Source organism: Vidua chalybeata, chromosome 6, assembly GCF_026979565.1.
Source record: "Vidua chalybeata isolate OUT-0048 chromosome 6, bVidCha1 merged haplotype, whole genome shotgun sequence".
NCBI lineage: Eukaryota > Metazoa > Chordata > Aves > Passeriformes > Viduidae > Vidua > Vidua chalybeata.
In genome coordinates, this window is record NC_071535.1 from 10878154 (window position 1) to 10901465 (window position 23312).

The 23312-nt window shown below is 40.4% G+C and overlaps 1 protein-coding gene across 13 annotated transcripts in view; it reads right to left on the reverse strand.

The window, feature by feature from the left end:
* WDR20 (WD repeat domain 20) overlaps positions 1–19501 on the reverse strand; it is a 55730-nt gene extending 36229 nt beyond the window's left edge. For 7 of the 13 annotated variants that reach the window (XR_008431635.1, XR_008431633.1, XR_008431634.1 and 4 more), the window contains exon 1: positions 19193–19498. Coding sequence is in view for 5 of the 13 variants with exons in the window: in XM_053946600.1 (XP_053802575.1) it covers positions 19193–19441 (249 nt within the window). In the remaining 8 variants the exon portion in view is untranslated. Of the gene's footprint in view, positions 1–19192 lie in introns of all 13 variants that reach the window. The other 6 variants (XR_008431630.1, XM_053946601.1, XM_053946599.1 and 3 more) reach the window with 2 other exon arrangements.
* Positions 19502–23312: the final 3811 nt, after the last annotated feature.

Sequence of the window (23312 nt, forward strand, 5' to 3'; positions counted from 1 at the left end):
CCAGAAGTTAACTCATTAAGTCAGCTGTATTAATGGATTATTGTCCATACTAGATTTCTTTCATGAAGCCATTTATATTGCAAATATTGAAGTTTAATAATGCTTACAGGACCTTTTTTTTTTTTGCATTAACTACTGTATGGAATTGAAAAAATTGCCAGATTTTAACTCCCATTTCCTCTTCATTATTCACTTATATTACAGAAGCAAGGTACCCTGATGAGTTAATATGCGGAAAAGTTTAATTTCTGAATTTTGTTCCACTCTGATTTTACTGAACACCATCTTGTTCCCAAGCAGAGACAATGATGTCTAATATTCCTCATATACACAGCACTTATATTGATTACTAGAGTAAGCAGTCCTGTCCTCAGTATTTACACAAAAGTTTTCAGATATCACAATTTTCACCACTTCTCTGAGTATCTCTGTAATAATACATTTTTACAGACCTATAAGAAGATATAGACCTACTGATTTATACAATGCTGTATGATTTATTCAATTCTTGTTTCTAATATTCTTCTCCATTACATTTCTTAAAGAAACAAATATTTATTAGAAATCAAGTACTAATCACTTAAGGCAATCACCAATATCAATCGACTCCTTTTGTGTAGTAGCGCCAAACTAACTCGAGTATTTTCCTCCACTGTGTGCCACCCAGAGATTAGTGGGAACACATACTGCTGCTCACTCAAGTACCCTAACTGCATCTCCCAAGTTTATTACAGCTGCCTCTTGACAGTTAGTCAAATCAGTCCATCTTCAACTTCTGCTGCTCTTCTCCTTTTACTTTTTTTCCTGAAGTTACAGATACACCACATAACTATAAATTACCATATGTTAAACTTAGTGGAATGAAACATTTTATTTACTGTGGCTAATCAGTGGCACAATTCTTCTCTTCCTGTGGCCTCCAAACACTTACTTTCCTTTAAGTAAAGCCCTAGTATAATCTTCTAGATGCTTTCACATTCCACTTTTGTTTTAATTAAAAAGTGTTCAGTAAGTCCTTTTTAAAGAGGTCAGCAAAAAGCAGACTAACCTGTAATTCAATATAACAGTTACTGTTCACAACAAGAACTCCTGAACACCATTTCATAAACTGTTCCATCACCTCCAACATTTCATGTTCCAGTAACACTACTTCCCAGTTATACTGACAGCGAGCCTCCCTTCCCAAGAGACCATGTGTTATGAAGACAGAGGCAAATTCATCACAGTTTCTCAGTAATAACCTAAACTGCTTTCCCTGAGCCTCCAACTGCCTACCATAATCTCCAATCCATGTTATGCAATGCATAAAGTGATGAGGTAGAGTCACATGTTAGGGTAGGTGCCCATGATCACAGTGCCCAATGCCAGCTCTAACCTCGATCTTCAGGAAGTCTTTAGAAGTAGCTTCTCCCTCAAGCCACAGATTGTCTTTCTGTGCATCAGTTTCCTTTTGGGGGATAAGACTTTAGAGAAGATACATGAAAATATACATACTAATTTACATTCAGAAAGAGAAAAATAACTTCATGATTTGCATGTGACCATACCTATGGAAAACTGTACAGCAAGTCACATGCAAAAGGATCAGATTTTGCCACAACATCCTGACAGTATAATATCAAATACTGTGTTCACAGTAAGCTGATTACACAGGGAACTTATCAAACTGAAAATCACCCCATTAAAATACTCACATAAAGACCTTGGTTACAGGTAGCAAGCCTTAAGACAAACAACTGTGGGAAAGTGAATTAAATATGGCAAGATCTTTAATATACATAAGTAATTAAAGGATATATATGCAATGAGGAACATAGACAAACCATTAAATACACAGAGATATCACAGATATGTGATCTATCTAACATACATATAATCACTAACACAGACAAATTTTAGAGACAAAACTGAGTCATCTGTGAAACAAGACATTGCACACTGAAAATATGCCAACCTTGATTACAGTACTTAAGTAATTCAATTCCTCTGTCTCCAAGAGGCTACTCTATTCACTCAATGCCCTTACAGTTAGAGGGCAAGCCAACAAAGAATCTCACTCTTCCCTGCTTGTGAATATTGCCTCCTTTGTGCAAAACTCTGGACTGGCAATTAAGATCTGCTTAATAAAATAGGATTTTAAAACTGTATTCCTTGGGAAACAGACTCTAATAAATTATAAACAAGTATATTTGCTCTCCAAAGTGATTATTTCAATTTACAAGTTTTCTTTTGTGTATCTTAGTTTCCAAACTTTGGCATGTATTTCCTACTGTGTTTGCCATGGTAACCAAGCAGCCTGAGCCTCTACTTGAAATTCCGTTTAACTGTTTAGCATTGCATATTGATCAAGATACATTAACATCCTTAAGCACTCCAAAGAGTGAAGAAGCCATTCTCACACTGGAGAACCACCTTGTATCACAAACCTCAAAGGATTTTTGCTGTTGTTTAAAATGGCAGGGAGTAGGGAAACGTCTTTGCCAAAGTGTATGTAAAAAGCTACCAGATGAAGAGGATGCACTCAGATGTGAGGAAAGGAGTATACTCAATTTATAAGGAGCTACATTAGAACAGCAGTCTCTATCTGACACTATCTTCTCCCCTCTGAAAGAAGAGTTTGCATTCATGTCAGAAAGGAGAATTTGCTCCAGGAGTACATTTGAATTAGACTGTTTCCTGCATTAAAGTTTGCTCCCCTGGTGGAAAACTGTTCTGTTCCAGGGCAAGAGGGGCCAGGTAACTGGCTAACTTGAAGTTCGAGGATTAACACTAACAGGGCAAAGCCAAAGCACAGCTGCTTGCTTCTTTTAGTTTCCATTTAATTTCAAATCTTTCTTCAAACATTTCTCTCAAACACAGGATCATGAGAAAACATCTGGTTTAAGCACACAGAATCTTTTCCAATTCCTACAAAACCTGCCAAATACCTCAGCATAGTAAAATTTTATATAAAAGTAAGTAAACAGATTAGGGAAACCTGAGAAAACAGGCTTACTGCTCATATTTTTTCAGTCTCACTACACCATATGATACTAAAAAAAAAAAAGCTGGCTGGTCACCAGTTAAAATCTCATCCTTTACTCTGCTCATGGTTTAAGACAGGATGAAATAGTTCTGACCTTCGTGCCTATTGCATAAATGGAGACTCAGAATATAGAAAACCACCTCCAAAAATACACAAAATACAAAATCCCCTCCTACAGTTTCTCCACAAAACTACTGAGATACTCTAGCATCCATTTATTTACCACTGAAAATCTCCTGCTCTTTCCATGATTATCTGCCAAGTGAGCTGTGCATCCATTTTTTCATTGAACATTACTGCCTCCAGCTCCTCAGTATCTTACAGTTCTTTCCTCTCCTGATCTGAAAGCCAGTAAGGTGGCCTCACTGGGTACCACACAAAGAGTTGGATTTGTCTCACTAAAAATAAATTGCCCTCACTCTGTTCATCAGGCTCAGCCCTAAGAAGCTTCTGGGGGAAACATTCTGCTCTTGTTAAAACCTATTCTGTACTTCCCTTAGGGTCACAGTATTTTCATTCTGCAGTTCAACTATTAGTAATTGCTTACAGCAGGGCTGGTCAAAAGGCAGGATACTTCTAAATTAATAGTAAATTTTGCATGATTGGTATTTGTGGAAGAGCTAGTAATGTCTCATACATCCAAGGAAGGTTTTGCATTATTTATTCTCTCCCTTCTTGTCTCTCTTCTTCTAGTGTGACAAAAACAATATTTAGTGACTTATTATTTTGCTCAGAAAATTAAAATTACACACCTCTTTCTCCAGCTTTACATTAGACACCATCCTCTTTAGTAGCAGGAGTTAAAAATCACCTTCAACACAAGCAACCAGAATTTCATACAATATTAAAGCCATCTTCTCAAGGCCTAGTACAATGTGACTAAAGACATTCTTTATTTCTATTGTAACCTCATTTTATACATCTTTGAATTGCATTTATGTCTTCCAGCCTTCAACAGCTGTATCACAAGCTGGCTCAGCCTGTAATCAACACTACACTTTGTAGTATCATCTTTTCAAAGTTTTATTGCTGAAGCAAAAATTCCCTATGGATTTCTTCAATGAATGTTCACTTCATTTATGGTTGTGATATCAGCTTGTTTCTCCTTATTAAGTAACTCTGATTATGAACAGTGATAAGTCCCAAAGTTATTATGAGCACCATGTACGTGCTCTTGCTTCTCTGTATCAATGTCACCAATTAAATTATTTCCAAAACCACTCCTAGAAGACCTCAACTTGAAGGTCTCTTCCCAATGGTTGTCTCAGATATAAAGAACTTAGCTTTTAATTATCTCACCATCTTGTAACAGAATTTCCGAGTTCTAAAATTCCCTCATTTTTAGTATCTAATATATGGACCTGAATTTCCGCTTCATTCAAGGACATGAACTTAGTAAGTTACAACTCTCCTTTACTACCAAAGTGTTACACTACAAAGGCTGAGGACCTGAACTTCAAATAAAGCTGGTTATATATACACGTTATACATTAATGTTTTCCCACCACAGGGAGACATTTTACTTTCAGCAAAACAAAAAAGAATCCCTAACACAGAAGTCTACAATGTAAGAATTTCAAAAGCTAAAATTGAAAGGGGATTTGGTGCTGTTGTTGTGGTGGGGTATGTTTTGAATAGCACTCCTGCATGTTTTTCTCTATCTGAATACAATCCAGGATAAGCCTCGCAAAAATACCTGCCTGTCACTCAGCCAAAGGCAGTCAGAAGGTTTTTAACAAAAATTTTCACTGTTAGAAATAGAGTGAATTAAAAAGCAACTGATTTCAGAATAGCACAGAGTATTCCAAATATTCACAGGCACTAAATAAAGTTCATGATGGAATACTACTTATGAACTGTCACAAGCTATGTAAAGAATGCATCACCTTCTGTAAAGGCTGGAAGGCATTGAAGTAAACATTCACTTTTGAGGAACTGAGAAAATGAAGTGTACTGTAACAATTATCTCTTTGCTTAACTATGCTTCATAATGAAGTTCTGCAAGTCTCACTTAATATTTATGCTTAGTTAACTATAATTAATTTCTCAATAGTTACAATTTAGTACCTTGTAAAGATTCAGAGCTCTAAAGTAAAAAAGTAATAGTTACCTTTCTGATCTCCTTCTTGCTCCTTATTCTCCAGTGGATCCCCTTATTTCCTCCTACAGTCTAGTCACACTGTTGCCTACACTTATAATCAGTCTTTCTCACCTGTTTTTAACACTGAGTGAGGCATAATTCAGATGAGCTTAACAGAGATAAGAATACATGTACTAGATGTACAAAATAAATTAAAATAAGGAAAATAGGTATGTAAATACCAAATGGATTCCAAGTAAAACCACACAATTGTGAATTCTGGCACAATTCAGCAGCTGTTCACATTCAGTTCACACACTCAGTTGCAATATTTATTAAACACTTAGTAAGTTACTTCTAATGGGAAATCGTTTAAATTGGCCCAGCACTGCAAGCAAAACTGGTTAAAAAATCGTACCTGTTACAGGCAACACTTATTAGAGCTGGCAGACTGCTTTTAGATGGCACCCAAAACATGGAACACACTGGAAACCTTGCATGATTTAATGGCATCATCATCTGAGTTGATCACCTCCTCCCCACCACACACACAAGTTACCTGACCTGTTGGACCAGTGTTCTAGTCAGTCACATTCAAAGCCGTTACTTTCACTTTACCTTTGAATCCTATTTTTTTCTTTTCTAAAACAATGGCATGGTTTTGTTACAAGACTGGAAAAATGCACTGGTGCAATACCAATCAACAGCAAACAGTGAGGCTGACTGACAAAAGCAAAAACTGCTTTTGTTTTTTGTTTCACGAAATCAATACCTGAGGCGTATTTAAAATACTTAACACAAAACTAAGTGTCCTGTTAAAAAAAACAAGACTGCTGTAGCTCCATCACTTAAGTTGTTAAAATTTCATCTCCTCTAACTTTAAAAAGATCAAAATACAGTAACACTTAAAAGTTGGCTTCAGGAATGTGTTCTATGGCAAAAAACCCCAAACACCTTGCAGTGCCTTGACAAAACCCTAATGTTTTCTGATTTTAAGAGTGAAGATTAAAGTAGAATATTTCTCTCTTTAAAGGTATTCAGAAGTATTGAAACCAAAAAGCAAATATAGAGACTTTAAACACAAAAAGAACAAATAATAAAAAAAAAAGCCAAGTGGCTGATTCAGGGAATCAGCATTACAACTTATCTAAATTGATTTACTTGGAATTTGCAAGCTATTATATGATCACCATTATTATTAAATTAGACCAGATTTAGTTTCATGTAGACTTGTCAACAGGCAGAAGTGAAATCGAAATTCATATTGCACAACAATATATTTGATATAACTCCATTCATTATACTAATAACATACAGGCAAATAGTAGCAGGTTGAGTTTCTACCAGTCTACCACACTGCTATCTATCTCAAAAAGTTTCTTCCATTTCTTTTTCAGCTCATAAGAGGAAAAGTTATTTCTTTATGACGGAAAAAAAAAAATTAAAAGGCAAGAGCAGCAAAAGCTGAGGATTATCCATTGCTATAATAAAACAATGTTTTAGTCCAACAGTGTAAACTCAGTGCTTGGAAGAAAAAATTATCTGGTAAGGAAAGCAGTCTGAATAATTGTACCCTGCACTGCCCTGTTGCTATAGAAACTTACTTCACTGTAGCAGTTAATTGCTAATCAATTTATAATTTTTCATTACAAAGCTCAATAGAAGTCAAATGGAACACTGTCACGTCTGTCCAGCAACTCCAGATTATGTCTCTTCTGGCTACTGTTGGGTTTTGCAAGCCCTACAGGAATGCTGGACATTTTTGATACAGAGTTTTTATCAATAATTCCATCACCTTGCAGCATGTTAAGCATTACTAGAACAAAGCCCTAATTACTTTAGTTCTAAAACTAAGATGGAGCTGGCTCTTATCCTAAGAGCACCAGAAGAGTCCCACAGAAGTTACGTGAATAAAATACTGCACAAATGTATAACCTGTGCTCCAGAACCAGGATGAGCCCCATTGGTTTATGCTTTTTGTGGTCACGTACAGTAACAGACAGATGAAATAACATATTTGCTCTAATTATGGTCCTGCAGTTGGTTAATTTGCGATGAATCTTCCTTCTGGGGCTGAAGACATTTCATTACAAGCCAGTCCAATAAGATGAAAAGTGTTGCAAAACAAACACAGCTACTAGCAACCAAGTATTAAGGACCAAATCTCTAAAACAAATACAGTGAACTCTGATTTCCCACAACCCCATGTGTACAAGTTCTAGGATATATCATCCAGTCTGAAAAGCAGAATCCTCCTTCAGAATTTTTAGAACAAAAGGCAGTATGTTCCAAATTCAGGCACTAGCTTTCTCAATAAAAATATTTATTTTAAAGTAAGCAAAGTATTAAGATATTTTAAGTAATAATAAGTGTTGGCAGTTTCACTGGTATAGATATTGTGTGGAAAAAACCCACAACCTTTTGCCTGCTGTTAATAATTTTCTTTAAAAATTACCATCAAAGGGCTGAAAGTATTCCAGATACCAAATGGTCACACAACACTGTCTCTTTCCTCGGGCTGATTTTTGTCTTAAGGGTAGGAGGGAGTGATCAGATTGTCTATTGTCACCGAGAGACCTCAGAGACATAGTGCTGCCCATGAGTGCCCACATGTCAGGCATTTTGCTAAATGTCCTCCCAGGAGACTGTAAGGACACCCCCAACACAGCCCAGCTATTAAATCATCCCACCCACTGATATGGGCATACTAACAGCAGGCACACTAGGGATCTCTGCTGTCAAAAATAATCGTACCTTTAACCACCCTGATGTTCGCACGCTGTCCAAATCCAAACTCTCCTTTATATCAACTTGCACTGCAAGTGCCAGAGCTGCAAACCAACTAACCAGGGGAGATAGAAATGAAGAAAGAGTTCCCAGATGAGTGAAGAGAAAGCACAGTACAAGCTGTTTCTAGGCTCCTAAGACTGGGCTTCTCCAGGCCCTGATCCTACCAGCATTCCCCTTTGACTCTCTGTTATGTACACACAATGTTTCTTTCCATCAGTTGATCAGGACTAACAAATCACAGTACACAGATGAACCAGATCAATGCCAGTCCAACATGTTTTTGCAGAAGGTGTGTGGTGAGTTGACCCTGGCTGGATGCCAAAACCCACCAAAGATGCCCAATCACTCCCAACTGGACAGAGGAGAAAACAATATAACTAAAGGTTCACGAGCTAAGGACTGGAAAAGATCATTCACCTATTACTGGCAAAACAGACCTGACTTGGGGAAATTAACTGAATTTATTACTAAGAAAATCAGAGCAGGATAATGCGAAGTAAAAACAAACCTTAAAACTACCTTCTCCCCACTCCTCCCTTCTTCCTAGCTCTACCTCCTCCCCAGCAGTGCAGGGAGACAGGGAACAGGGGTTGTGGTCAGTTTATCACATGTTCTTCCTGCCACTGCTCTGAGAGAGGAGTCCTTCCCCTGCTCCAGCGTGGGGTCCCTCCTACAGGACAGAGTTCTCCATGAACCTTTCCTATCTGAGTCCTTCAGGCACAGCCTACTCCACAGGAGTCCCAAGTCCTACCTGACCTGCTCCACATGGGCTCCTCCCTTCATGGGTCCACAGGTCCCTGCCAGGAACTTGCAGCAGCCTGGGCCTCCTGCAGGTGGATCCCTGCATCCCTGTGGGCTTCCATGGGCTGCAGGTGCACAGCCTGTCTCACCACGGGCCATAGGGGAATCTCAGCTCTGACACCTGGAGCACCTCCTGCCCCTCCTTCTGCAGTGACCTTGGTGTCTGCAGAGCTGATCCTCTCACATATTCTCACCCTGCTCTTCTCTGGCTGCAAATACATCTGCACAGTAACTTTTCTCTCCTGAAATATATTATCACAGAGGTGTTACTACCATTCCTGATGGGCTCAGCCTTGGCCAGCAGCAGGTCCATCCTGGGCTTCTCACAGCAGCTTCCAACAGAAGCCCCCAGAGCCTGGCCATACCAAGCCAGTACAAGGTGTTACCCACTGCTCACAGGGAACAGAGACGTCAGAGTGCAGCACACAGAGCACTGAGCAAGCTGCCACTGGACTGCTGCAGTAGCTCATTGGTAACCAGTACTTTGTCACTCTAAAAATTAGAAGTATGGATCACCTTGTGCACCACTAAAGGCATCTTAACCTGGGCATTTGTTTGAGTTCTTTAGAACAGTTGTTTGCCCCATCCTTCTGATTTAGAAGTGCTAACATGTGCCCACGCTTAACTATCCCAGTTCCAACTAGAGAATTTACAGAGGCAGCATTTTGGCTAAAACACAGAACTACACTTGAACAGTCACTTAATTGGCACAGAAGCTATTCTGCCAATGCTGTTAGGTCAGAAACATCACCTGGAACTTTAAACTCTGAAGGTGTTAGCAAACAGCTCATGACACACAGACAGAAGTTACTCTGTACAAGGGACCGACCACAGTTCCACTGCTGAAGGCAGGAGAGGCCATCCCCTGAATGTAACTGGACAGTTGCCTTTAGAGGGAAGGGAACATAAGTTCCCACTGAAGTAGCAGCAAGACATTTCTTGAAGTCACCTGTTGAGGTATACAGTCATGCTATTAAATAGCAATAACTCTCTAGTCAATGCAAGCATTTCACTTTTACAAGCTGCACCCTGTATTTCTGAAATTCTCCTTTGGGAATAAACCTCCTGGATCAATATATCACACTGAACTGGCACATTTTAAAAAAAGCTATTATTTAGTTATTTATGGACAGTAAAGTAATAATTCAAACTGACACAAAATGCAAAATGGGCTGCAAAACAGGTAAGAAATACAGCATTTGGCAGTAGATGGTATCAAATTTCAAAAGTGATATTGCCTAATCATGCAACTATTCCTGCCCTCATAAATTATTATTTTAAAGACAGATCCTCTTGACACCTTAAGTGCAAACAGGTAGCTATTGAAGGTCTCTGGCCCACTCTCTTACTAAAAACACTGAAGAAAACTAACCTTTAGAAATACTTTCATTTAAAAATGAATTCTGTCAAACTGTTTGCTATTCTGTAGGAAAGGAAAAAAATCTGAAGAAAAATGCACACTAAGCCTTCACCTATGGCTTCACAATACAGTATTAAGTTGATGTTAAGAGACAGTATTTTCCATTCAAACCACTAAAATATGCAAATCCAAACATCTAGACTATAATTTAAATCTTAGTAACGTGACTTAAAAAACATGACTTAAAATTATTTTTCTATAGTACTGACTGTTACCAATAGAAAACCAGAAAAATCAAGACAACAAAAGTAATCCTTTACAACTTGTGCCAAAATTTCATTCCAATGATAGCTTCAAACATTGCACAAAACCTTTCTAGAAGTCTTAAAAGAACCATACCAAAAAATCCTTAGAAATAAACTGCCACAGTTAAAATAGGATGAGACTACAACTTTTAGGATTCTGTATTTGTTATGGTTACATTTTTAAGTTAGAAAAAGGAGATATTCATGTTACTCAGATTCACAGAGTTATCCCTGTAGCCCTGGGAAGGCTAAAGTGTCCTTAAGGCATTGTTCAAATAGTTTCTTTCACCAGACTTGTGGTTTTTTAACACACAGTTCAATGTATGTTGGTATCCATTCTCTCTCCTGTTGTCATTGCTCCCCCTTTCTTTAGCTGAAAGGGAGAATTAAAACCATAAACTTGAGTCCTCTCCAACTTTTACATGATATCACTTCCCTGAAAAAATACATCTAAAACTCCTGCTAAATAATATTTTTTATTACTAGGAAACTGGGGATAATGAAGTTTGTTCATAACACGCAATGTTTTCTCCCTACACCAGCATACTCCTAAGGTAAATTTCTTGCTTAGACTAGTATTTTGTCTGACATAGCGCCTCACAATCTCTAGTTGTACAAAAATTATACACTACTAAACCAACAGCTTCTTAATACAGTCACCTTCCAATCCCACATGGAGTTAAAAAGTAGTAGTAAGAAATAATAATTTTTTTTTTACCATTACAGCCACATGTAAACATTATTATTAACTCATGAAATTAAAGAACAGATATATCTGGTAAACCAAAACTGAAATCAATTTGCAGAAAGTATCTATTAGAGATCTATCATTCCATTATGAACAGCTGGACTGAATAATGCACGAAAAATCCCAACGCAAGTTACAACACGGCCACTGGAAAGGTTTCAATTGCAGCAGCTGGTGGTCCTGCCCACAAAGACCAGGGGGCTGCACCCACTGCACCAACAGCTGCTCAGCAGCCAAACAGGCAAGAGCAGCTGCTTTCAGTTACAAGGGGCAAGAAACGGGTGGGAAGTAGATGCTAAAAAATGGGCTGTCTATTCACTTGGGCCCAAAAGTGGAGTGAGGTAAGGAAGGAAAAATACTCTATTTCCCAGATGGACACAAGCAAATATTATTATTTAAAGTATAGCACATTTAGTATTACTGTTTCTTTTCCTTAAGCCTTCTAAGAGGACAGATAATGGAAATATTAGGCACTATTTTGCACTAAATGGTACCACTTTCAAATAATAATTTGTCCAAGTGTGTCAACTCATAGTTATGACAACTGGATAGCAAGTGGCCTTTCGGTACACATCCTTCACAAAAAAGTAATTCAGATGGGTCTCTTTAGCCAGAAAACTGCAATAATACGTCAAACTAGGGCATTAAATTTGATTCTAGAATGTCAAACGACAATTATGGCTGGCAGTCCTCTCAGAGGTGGGTCTGGGCAGCCTTTAATTAGAGTTTGAGGCACCTTCAATGTACATTTTAACTATTAACAGTTACCTATTTAACTGTTTTGCAGACTCACAGATATCAATGTATAATGCAAACTCCTTGTCATTTAAGCACATAGCACAACACTTTTATAAATAGTCTGACGAAGCTGCCCCATAAAACTTCCTACAGGCACAGAGGTGTTTGTTACAAATGACCCCTCTTTGCATCTGTGAAGCATTATGACTAAAATTTTGTCAGTCTGCAAAGAATAAGTGCCACAATTTTTGGCTTTACGCTAAATTAATTTCCCCAACTGAATTCAAGTAAGTGCAATATTACCACAAATGCACTTCAATACAAAACAAAAACCTCCAAAATTATAACTGCTGTGGCAAAAAAAAACCAACCAAAGACACACACAAAAACTCACTGCCTATAAAATACTGCATCCCAACGTGGGAGCTTGGCCAGCATAGCCCAGCATTCACTGTCAAACACGCCAGCCAAACAAGCAGTCACAGACAAATGAACTCTTACCTCAGAGAGCAATCCTTCAGCCAGCACAGTGCAAGAGCTCACTCAAGTCAAACAGTTGTGATATGGGCTTCAAGTACAGACTAGAACAAGAAAAAGTACTACAGACTAATACCACTTCCTACATAAAAATCATCTTGCAAGCTCTGTCAACCGTAGATATTTCATCTTCCTCCAGAGCAAGAAACACTTAACAATGTAACTGTCATTTTAAAGCAGCTTGTTAGCCTTTTTATCTTACTCTAGCCAGTCCTAGTTGCTCTGTATAAGCCTCATATACAAAATAAAACACTGAAAGCTACCTACACATCTGTAATCTACATTAACTCTTCACTGTTTCCTTCAGCAGTTTTGTTGGCATTACTACAAATTCTACCCTTCAGGGAAGGCTACAGGAGTATTTTGTAACACGTCTGCCAATCCCTAGTACAGCCCAGCTGGAATTAGTAAAGATAGTACCTATCTACATCACAAAACTCAGAGTGGTAAGTATATCCACCCATTAAACGCCTGAAAAAAATTTCCAAGAGGCTCTCAAATACCTTCACAACCACGGATCAAGAGGTAAAGTTTTACTGATCTAGCCCCAATCCCTAGTACAGCCCAGCTGGAATTAGTAAAGATAGTACCTATCTACATCACAAAACTCAGAGTGGTAAGTATATCCACCCATTAAACGCCTGAAAAAAATTTCCAAGAGGCTCTCAAATACCTTCACAACCACTGATCAAGAGGTAAAGTTTTACTGATCTAGCCACAATACCTCCATGAGACTGGGTAGTCCAGTCCCAATATAACAACTATTATCCAACACAAAGAGAAGGAAAAAAAAAAAACTCAGCAAGAAATTAAGGGATTTCTTGAAAAAAGAAATCTACAACACCCTTTTAACGAGGGACAGAATAGAGTCACATCCAACACACCTGAGAAATGTGAAACAGCAGCAGCAAATCCAACACATGGATTTTAAGTTCTATGAGAGATTATCATTAATAGATGAGAGTACAAATCAAATTTGTGAGTAACACCAAGACTGGAAGGATTTGTTGCATTATGCAGCACAGAACTGGAAATAAAACCACTCTAATAATCGTGACAGAACAAAATTCAATGAAAATGCTACATGGCATTTATAAACATCCACAAAATCAAGGCATGGATAAAAATGGAGAAAAGCAGCAATATGATAAGAAACAATCCAAGTGAGTCATCACTATAAGCAGGACTCAAAAATGTCAACACTATTCAATATGTTAGCAAGAATATTAGAAGACAGACCCAGCAAGCAACAATTCTCCCTTGCTCTCTACTGAAGTCACACTGCAAGCACTGGGTCTAGGTCTAGTTTAAGTACCACTAATAAAAGACAACAGAAGCCAACAGAGGAGAACAATGAAACATTTGGAACTCATGATCTGAGAAGAATGGTTTAAAGAGCTGGATTTATTTACCTTAGGAAAATTGAGTGGACAAATTCACAAGTTTTTAAATATGCAAAAGCCAAAGGCAACAGTCATCTGTCCTTTCTGTCCACACTAAACTGCATTCAGCCTGGTTTGCTCTCTCTTTTTTCCCTTTAGTCAGATATAGGAGGAAGAAGAAAGAGAACACCAAAAAACGTTAGTGGTGGAATTCTCGTTACTGCAAGTGTAAGAACCAGTCACTAAGGTGTAGGTATACCTCCCTCTCCTTTAGACCTACTGTATCTTCCAAGATCCTTACAAACCTCAGCATTTTTATGGCTCATATATGCTTTTAAAATGCACATCGTTTTCAGAGGCCTGACACAGCTCAGTGATCAGTAAAAGTATACAGTATTATAAATTCACATTCCTGCCAGATCTCGAGAAAACGTGATGGTTTTCTCCACACTTCCCAGCTTCCAAACTAGAACTGCCTCACACTGCTCTTCTCAATATATTAAGCAATATATTAAGCTTGTGACAAATGTCACCCATTACCATTCTGCCATTGCAACAAGTTCCCAGGTGAGCAGTCTATAGAATGAAAGTCACCACCAAGGATAACACTCCTCAACTGCACAACAAATCAAGCCAGACAGAAAAAAAGTAACTTTGAGAACTGCAAAGGAAGGAATCCTATACATCAGACTTTTTACTGATAAGCAGGGACTACCAGTATGCCAACTCTCAATAAAAGAAGTTGAGATATGAGATGATTTTCATCCTAGTACAAATATAATTTCCAAGACACTTGCTCAATGAAAGCCTAAAAAGACAGTCAACAAATTCTGTCCTCCATGGCTCCAGCAACCTGTGCTTATCACCTATGTATGTTTCTATTCCAACACTACTGCAACATACTGTAATATTCCAAAGTTATTAACAGACTGCTGCTTTAGACTGCTGCAAGAAAAAAATCAAACTGAAGGCGAAGCCTCTTTTTGCAACAAGGTGATTTCAAAAAATGAAACTACCAATGTTAAGAAAGTCTGCCACACATTACCAAAGAGTCAGAATTTAACTAAAATGCAGAAGGTTTTCTGTCCTGTAATACGCTAAACTATACATTCAAATTTCATAACTTGCTGATATATTACGTAAAAATTACTGTGCACCATGCAACACTATTGCTAATATGTACTTGTATTGCAATGACAGCTGCAGATTAATCTGCCCAGAAACTTTTACAACATATAGAGAGTAACACATCACCACACACACAACTTCTGTAGGTAAAATGCACAAGCTTTCTAGTAGGAAGGGAAAAAGACTTCCAGCAGCAGTCTGGAAAGCCTTGCCTTGTCAGTCATTCCTAAGGCAAGGAAGAGGATATAGCACTCTTCCAGCCTAATGAATCAACTAATAAATCATTTTGCAAAGCTAGCCATAAACCATATTTAGAGTCCTTCAAGACTGTCTTATAAACAAAAATCAAGTAACAGCCCTCACTCCTGATTAGGGGCTGTAAGAAAAAGCAACCCACCAAGAGCATCAGAGCATCGTAATTTGAACAATTTTTGAGTTATTACATCATAATCTCACTCCATGAAGAGGGAAATGCTTAAAATAACAGGAAAAGCTTCCTTTAACACCTGTAACTCTCTTAATCAAAGCCAAGTTACTAATCCCTCAGGAACAGATCATTCCAAAACTGACTTAAGGCTGAAGCAGAGGCTTGACTCAGGAGGGACCTCCAAGGCAGTGGATCCAAGCAGACAGTCCAGGCCACTGAAGGGGGTAGTGCCCCTCCAACCCCTTCCTTGCTGTCACTGTACTCCAAGTGCAGTGTACTTACTAATCAACCCCAAGATGACACCGTTCAACTCACCAAAGCAAGAGGAAATCTGCCCAGAAAAACTGCAAGTACTTTTTGCTGCTGGTTTAGCAAGCTGAACAAGCTCAACCAGAGGCTGAGCACTGCCAAAGACAAGGAGATAGGAGCACACTGCCAAGAGGATCCTATTCTGCCAGTCCATCATTTACAGCTGTCACTAGATCAGTTGAGTTCATGAAAATTTACCCCTTCTGGTTAATAAGAGATCACTGCACACATCTAACTTTAAAGCCAAAGTAAAGGAGGACTGAAAGGGAAAGTCCATTGACACTCAGTGCAGTTAAGAACAATTACATACTTATCGAAGTAAACCAACCACATCTCATTCCGTCACAGTTTAACTTCTTATTAAACTACAGGTCCATGTCTTTTATTTTTCAGTGAATCCAAATCAGAAAACAAGAGTTTTCTGGAAGTCTGCATTGCTTTATAAACACAATGAGAGCTGCAATGTTTCATGATTTTAAAAAATCAGGTTTTTTACAATGTTTTTTGGTTTTTTATTAAATAGTAAAAACTCAGTTTCCTTCTTAAAGAGGTGAAGAACGAAGTCAGGAGAAAGTACCTTTTTGCCTTGAAAAGTCTCTAGAGACAGCTTCAAATGCTGTCCAAAACTCTTGTCTCTCTACCAAACCATTAGGATTGGAGTACAAACAGACAATCTCCACACCACTGTCCTGGATGCCAGATCTAACTTCTCCACCAAGTGCCTTGGAAGGATCAAGGTTACCTGGAAACATTTTTCTTTATGTAAGTTAAATCTCCTAAGACAACACACACATCAGCAGTTCATGTAAAAAGGTGACTTACAAACCAGATATAGCAGACACGAAGCATTTAGGATTTAAGGGAAACTAAAAGAAGAAAGATTAGCATTATTGATGTCAAGAAATATCCTTCCAAGGGGTATCTTTGACTCAATATTAGGTTATTTATTTTTAGGTGTCACTCATGGCTTAAGTGTTACTTTTCCTTAATGTGTACTGATCTGCAACGGATTACTGAATTATCTCAGTACCCAACAGACACAGCTATTAAAATACAGTCCTCGTGGTTCTTTCATTCATTTTAGGAAAAATATAACATTTTCCTATCAAGAAAAGAAGTATTAAAATAATCTTTAAAAAAAAAGGGAAAAACAAGAAAAAAATAAAAAGACAAAATCACAGTTGATATATTCACACAGCACAGCACCATTAAATTCAACTCAATACTCCAATATGACTTAGCCAGAATGAAAATCATGATCTTAAAGTAATCAGGGAAAATTTTTAAGGGATACATAAATAATTACGAACTAACAGGTAAAACTGAAGTTATCAGCACCTGCATTATGCCAAGGAGCACAAATAGGTTGGTCTTAAACAGATCAAATCCCTCTCCCCCATCCTGATCCCAGGAACAGGAAGGAACACAGAATGTGATCGTCTGCCCAGTTTAAGGCAGAATTGCATCTTGTCCATTTAAGTAACAACAGCTCTCTCCCTTTTATGACAGCCACAAGATAGAACTTTTGATTCTGAAAAGTTCACATGATCAGTTGACAGGCTGTCAGCCTGTTCCTGATTCACTTTCATACACAGACAAAACAGTTACTTCCAACTGAAGTTCCAAAATAAATTCCAAAGCAGCAAGTATTGCAGATTTAAGCCAGACCATCTTCCCATTCTCATTTAAAGCATTTTCCTTAGAGTGAGTCAATCTATTTCAGCTCTTCCTTTAGGTTCACTTTACTGAAGTACTATACATGTAGAATATACAGTATTGTTTTACATAGTTAATACTGTAAAAGGTCATTGAGATTAATTCTGTCCTAACAATGTGTATATTTTACTCTATTCAGAGAAAAAAATATTTCACACTGTCACAGGTATAAATGCCTCAGAGCTCACAAGTTCACAAACTCAAGTTTCTCAGTTACTGTATATCATACCAGTAGCTTTTAGCATCTAAAAAATCCAAATACCAAACAGCCAAATACCCAGCTCAAGAAGACTTTTGTAATTCGATATAATTATTCCATTCCTTATTGTCAACGAAGTTGCAGCCTTTAGATTTTTATTTGTCAGAAGTGTGGCAAGAGATGACTAAGAGAACTTGCAAGAATCACATGTACCATTACTAAACTACATAAAGGCCTGCTCTGTGAGCTGAGAGAACTCTGCAGCTACTTTGCATGGAAAAAACAAACATAGCAGGACCCAAACACGGCAACAATTTAGGATGTAGATTTTCAGAGATACTGCTCCACAGGATACCTTGTAAAGGTATATGCTTCTTTATATGCTTAAAGAAGCCATTGTCCAAGAATTATTTGAAACATACCTAGATTATTAAAATTCATTAGAAGGTGAAACTAAATACACAGACACACTTTCACATATAATTATACAAGACATATCAGATCTGTAAGGTCACAGTCAACAAACTACCACGTAGACTTTAAACTCCTGCTGCTGCCGACATTTTATAGAAAGGAGGAGTGCTGGGGGCACTCCCCTGGGACACAGCAGATTCAGGTATAATCCCTTGCTCATCCACAAGCTTCCTGCACAGCCTCATGTGAGTCTCTAGCTCTCTGTGCCCTCATCCCATGCTGAATGGTGAGCTAAAAGCAGGAAGATTTCAAGGTGATCACATGATGGCAGCTGAGACCCAAGCATGTAAAATAACAAACACCCACTATTTGAAACAAAACAGAAAGCTGACATTCATTATATCTGTGTTTATATCTATTAGGAGTGACGTGTGTTCACCTAGCACGGCAAATTCTGAATTGTTCTCTCAATCCTGTAAAATCAAGGGTTTGTTCATAAATATGGTGACCTGAGAGATCAAATGCATGCACTGTCCTGCATCCAATAATGACAAGCAAGGAGTCTCTCTCTCAAGTACATCAATCTTTCTATCCTGCAAAAGCAACTTTCTCTCTGTCAATTATCTGATATTTAAGACTCATCTCACTGCACCACTCCCATTTAGAAACAATTCTAAAACCAACCCACACTCCTAAGTCATAACAAAAGGCCTAAAACTGCACCGAATGCTTTAGCCATGCAGCCAAAGCTAGGAAGATCCTGGAAGCAGGGATTTGACACCACCATAATCACAACAGGCATTAGCGTGTCCAGCAAATTCTGACCTGAAGCAGCAGGTGAAGGAGGCCCAGGGAGGGAAAGCCAACCCTCATTCCCGCACAAGGAGCGCCCAAGGGACCGCAGAATCCCTGCACAGGGCCCACACACACAACTCCCGCCGGTGACACCGTATCTGGAGCAGCCCCGAGCACCGACCCGGCGCCGATGCCCTCACACCGCCCTCGCCCCAGGCCTGCTCTCCCCCTCCCCAGCCGCTACCCGGTTAACCGGGAGATCGGCCGGAGCCGAGGAGCCGGGCCCCACGGCGGCGGGGAGGGGGGACAGCGAGGGAGGGGCAGCCCGGCCTCGGTCCCCCGCCCCCGGCGCGGCCCCGCGGCTCCCGCAACCCGGCGGGCGGGCGGCGCGGAGCCCCCGCCACTCCCCGCCCCATCCCGGCGGGGGAGCCCCGGTACCTTGCGGACCCCCTTGTAGATGTAGAAGTAGAGCTCCCGGCCCACATTGAAGCAGAGCCGGTCCCCGTTGCCGCTCTGGTCGTTGACGTTGACGAAGGAGACGCGGACGGGGTTGGAGCCCTGCGAGTTGAAGGGCACGCGGTTAGGCCGGCTGTACTCCGAGTGGCTCAGCAGCTTGTACAGCCCCTCCCGGGTGGTGAACTGGGTCTTAATCTCGTTCATCTCCTTCCCACCTCCCTCCGCCGCCATCTTGGAAAGGAGCGCTCATCCTGCCCCAGTGCCCGGATGTGCCGACACTGCGCAGCCGCCGGCGCGCGCGCGGCCCCTGCGCGCGGGGGCGACGCGAGGAGGCGGGGCCGGCGGGGCCTGTTTACCGCGCGACTGCGCGCGCGCCGGGCCCGCGCGCCCGGAGGGCGTGGAAAGGGGCGGGGCTTGTGGGCGGGGCGGGGCCTGGGGCGGGAGTCGCGGCGCGCCCGAGGGGTCAGGCCCGGGGGACACCGTGCGGGAGGGACAGCGTGCCCGGCAGGGTCATCCCGCAGAGCAGGCCTGCGTCCGGAGCGCTCCTGGATGTCTCCAGTGAGCGGGACTCCACACCCTCTCCGGGCAGCCTGTTCCAGAGTGTGCACAGTAAACAAATTCTTCCCTACGTTCGTGTGGAGCTTCTGTGCATCAGTTTCTGCCCGTGGCACCACCGAGAAGAGCCTGGCTCCATCCTCTGATACCCCTCCTTAAGATATTCATACACGTTGATGAGGTCCCCACTCAGTCAACTTTTTTCAACGCAGGACAGGCCCAGCTCCATCAGCCTTTCTTCATAAGAGAGATGCTCCAGTCCTTTAATCATTTTTGTAGCTCCACTGGGCCCAGTCCAGGAGCTCCACGTCTGTCTTGTGCTGCAGAGCCCACAACTGGACACAGCACTGCAGATGTGGCCTCAGCAGGGTCACCCAGCATGGTGGCTCCACGGGGCAGCTGCTCTGGGGGATGGGAGTGAGGGTGGGGAGTGGGTCATGAGCAGGGGTTTTGTGTGCCCAAAGGGACCTGCCACCTGGACCTGAGCATCAGTGCCAGCACAGCATGGGGTGAAGTGATTCCCCGCTGCTGGAAGTGCCAGATCAGAGCCAGGAGGTGTCCATGTGCAGCACTGGTTTTGGGGCAATGGCTCCCAGGTGGGAGCTCCCACTCACATCACAGCCCTGGCCATCTCCATTGGCTCATTTGCCATGGCCCTGGCCAGCTTTGCCCACAGAGTACTTGCCAGTGCCTGGAAGCCTGGTGAGGTTCTTGCTGTGAGAGCCTGAGTTTAGGGACAGCAAATCCAGGTGTGCAGCTGTACTTTGACACTTCATGCCAAGCTCAGGGTGCCCCTGATGGAGATGGTACCTCCATCCCTCCAGCTCTGCACCAGCCTCCAACCTGCTGCAGGCGGGGCCAGGCCTGGGAGTTGGCCTGAGGTGTGAACCTGAAAGACTGGTTATCAAATCGCTCACCTCATTGTTCTGATCATCCTGCAGCCATACTGCCAGCTGTGTTGCATGGTGAACCAGATCAATATCAGATGGATGTGGCACAGGATTGGGAAGGATTGTATTCACTGGGCAGGGAGGCAGGACTGTTTTTTCTGACAGCAGTTTCAGCTTTAAGAGTTTATCTGACTACAGCCTCATGACTGACTCAAACTGATCTAAGACTGATCTCCAGCTGGGAAAAAAAGGTTTTGGCCCCTCCTCTACAGGTATTTCCATTACCTGCCTTGCATAAGTTCTAGTAATCATGCAACCAAAGGGTGAGTCAGATCCACCTGAAAGTTAACACACACACACAGAAATTATGAGTTCTCAGGTAAGCAAAGTGTTGATCAGCAACCAGGTTGATTCAACTCACCACAGAACTGCTGAAGCCAAAATAAGGAAGGAGTTGTGTTCGACCAGGGGGAGATAAGCAGCACAGAATTAGAATACCTTATGCTATAACAAAAAAACACACTTTCAAGATATTGTTTTCTGCTGTAGCTGTGTGGCTCTAATGTGACTGCTACCAAAAGCATTGTCCTGCTCTCTTCTTTCTGCACTGTGACTATCTGCTGCTACTCCTTCCTGTACCAGCCACAGTGCTCTCCTGACCTCATGAGGAGCCATTTCTGAAAGGTAAATGGATTGACAACTAAACTCCTTGCAAATGTGAAATGAATATGGTTAAATGAAAAACACTGTCTGCTTAAGGGAATGGACAGCAGGACCTTCCTTCTTTCCATTACATCAGCTCAGCTGAAGAGGTCCACTCAGTCTTCCAGACTGCAGGGGGTTAAAGGGATTTAGTTTCAAGTCAATTTAGTTCAAAGAGATTTTGTTTTAGCTGAATACTGTCTTGCTGCTGACCATCAAAATATTAGTAAAAGATAGCTAAGAGACCTGAAACAGCCAAGGATCTCCAGAACAGAGTATGTATCTGGGTGAATATCTGAACAAGTACAGATGATTAGACTTCTAAAAGGCCAAGTATAGAAGACTTGCTTGAAATTCTTAAGATAAAGCCAATCAATAATGACCAATAGATCTTGTCAGCTTATCAGCCAGTCCTGCCAGATGGTATTGATGACCTCCTAAAAGCACATAAAGTAGGTAAGCAGCCCTGCATTTTTTTTTAAATCATGTTAAAAGTGATTGTTTCATAAAGAAATTTCATTAATGGACTTCCAGAGAGACAGAATATTTTCTTTCACCAAAGAATTATCAAAGAAGAGCAGGAACAGCAAGGATCTCTAAGTAGTAATACTCAAAACAGATAAGGATGTAACAACAACAAAATTGAAAAAAAAAAAGTGTTGCTCCAAGCAGGCATACTCAGTATGTCTTATTCATTACCCACTGACAACACAGGATGGATCACTCTGAAGAAGAAAGCAGGCAACTTTGGTAGAGGGACTGTGTGGAATGCAAATTGTACTGACACCACAACAGGCAATCTGTCACTGATGGAATGAGTGTGATCCAAAGAATAAACAAAGTTAACAAGTACCTGGTTATCAGCAGTACATGATGGTGCAGAAAGTCAAAGAATTGATGTAGTGTTTAACATTTACAAGTAACATCAATAAAAGCTGCTGAGAGATTCCACGGAGAATCCAAGACAAATATTCATTTGAAAAACACAGCTGCAAGTCACAAGAACACTATTGTACAACCCATCAACAATGCTCATCAAATACTAGGAGAAAAAGAGATTACAGAGCTAAGTCTTATGAAAAAAAATTCCTTGTACCACTTGAAAATTCTTCTGTTTCAAGCTAACCAAGGATGATAGTTCTGAAATGATCCCAGGAGGACACCCCAAATGAGGTGTTTTGTATGCACCACACAACAAATAAACTGAAGTCAGTCACAATCACTGCTGTATTTGCCTTTACCTTTTGCAAATTGTTTTGGCAAATTGGAAAACAGACATGAGCAAAATTCACTAACAGTAATAAAATAGTGTGGTCCTTTGAGATTGCTTTATTCAGGGCATAAATTGGTCCTGCAACTTTTCAGAATCTAATATTAATAGTGCTTTTACTGGACATGAAGAACCTGCAATGCAAGTACAGTTATGAACAAAACTTTCCTGTGCTTGAATTTGAATACTGTCTGTTACTTCCCCGAAAGTGCAACAACTGGTATTAACTTTTACCAGCTTTCCTGAGACAAAAAAAAAAAAAAAAAAAAAAAAAAGGGGGAGGGTGATTACACCCAGTTTCCATCAGGGAAACTGTCTATTCCAGCATGCACTGCCTGCAGTTTATGCTGCAGAAATCAGGAGACCATATCTCTGCACTGTCTGTCAACCATAGCAGGTCTGTCAAGTCTTTCTGGGACTTCTGATGCCCAAAACAATTTAGGCATTTGGTCTGACTGGCTTAAGAGTCAAGAGAGTCAAAAGCTCTGCAATGTGTTAAATTTTAACAACTTTTGAATGTGTGTGAGTTACTAACAGAGATACACAGACATGTAAGGGACACATCTGAACTAGGCAAAAGTTGGTGCTGGTGAGAGGATGGTATGAAAGTTCCATTTAATATGGGGAGAAGAAAAAGGAAATATATTTCCAAGTATTTACATGGTCTTTAAAGTACATTTAACTT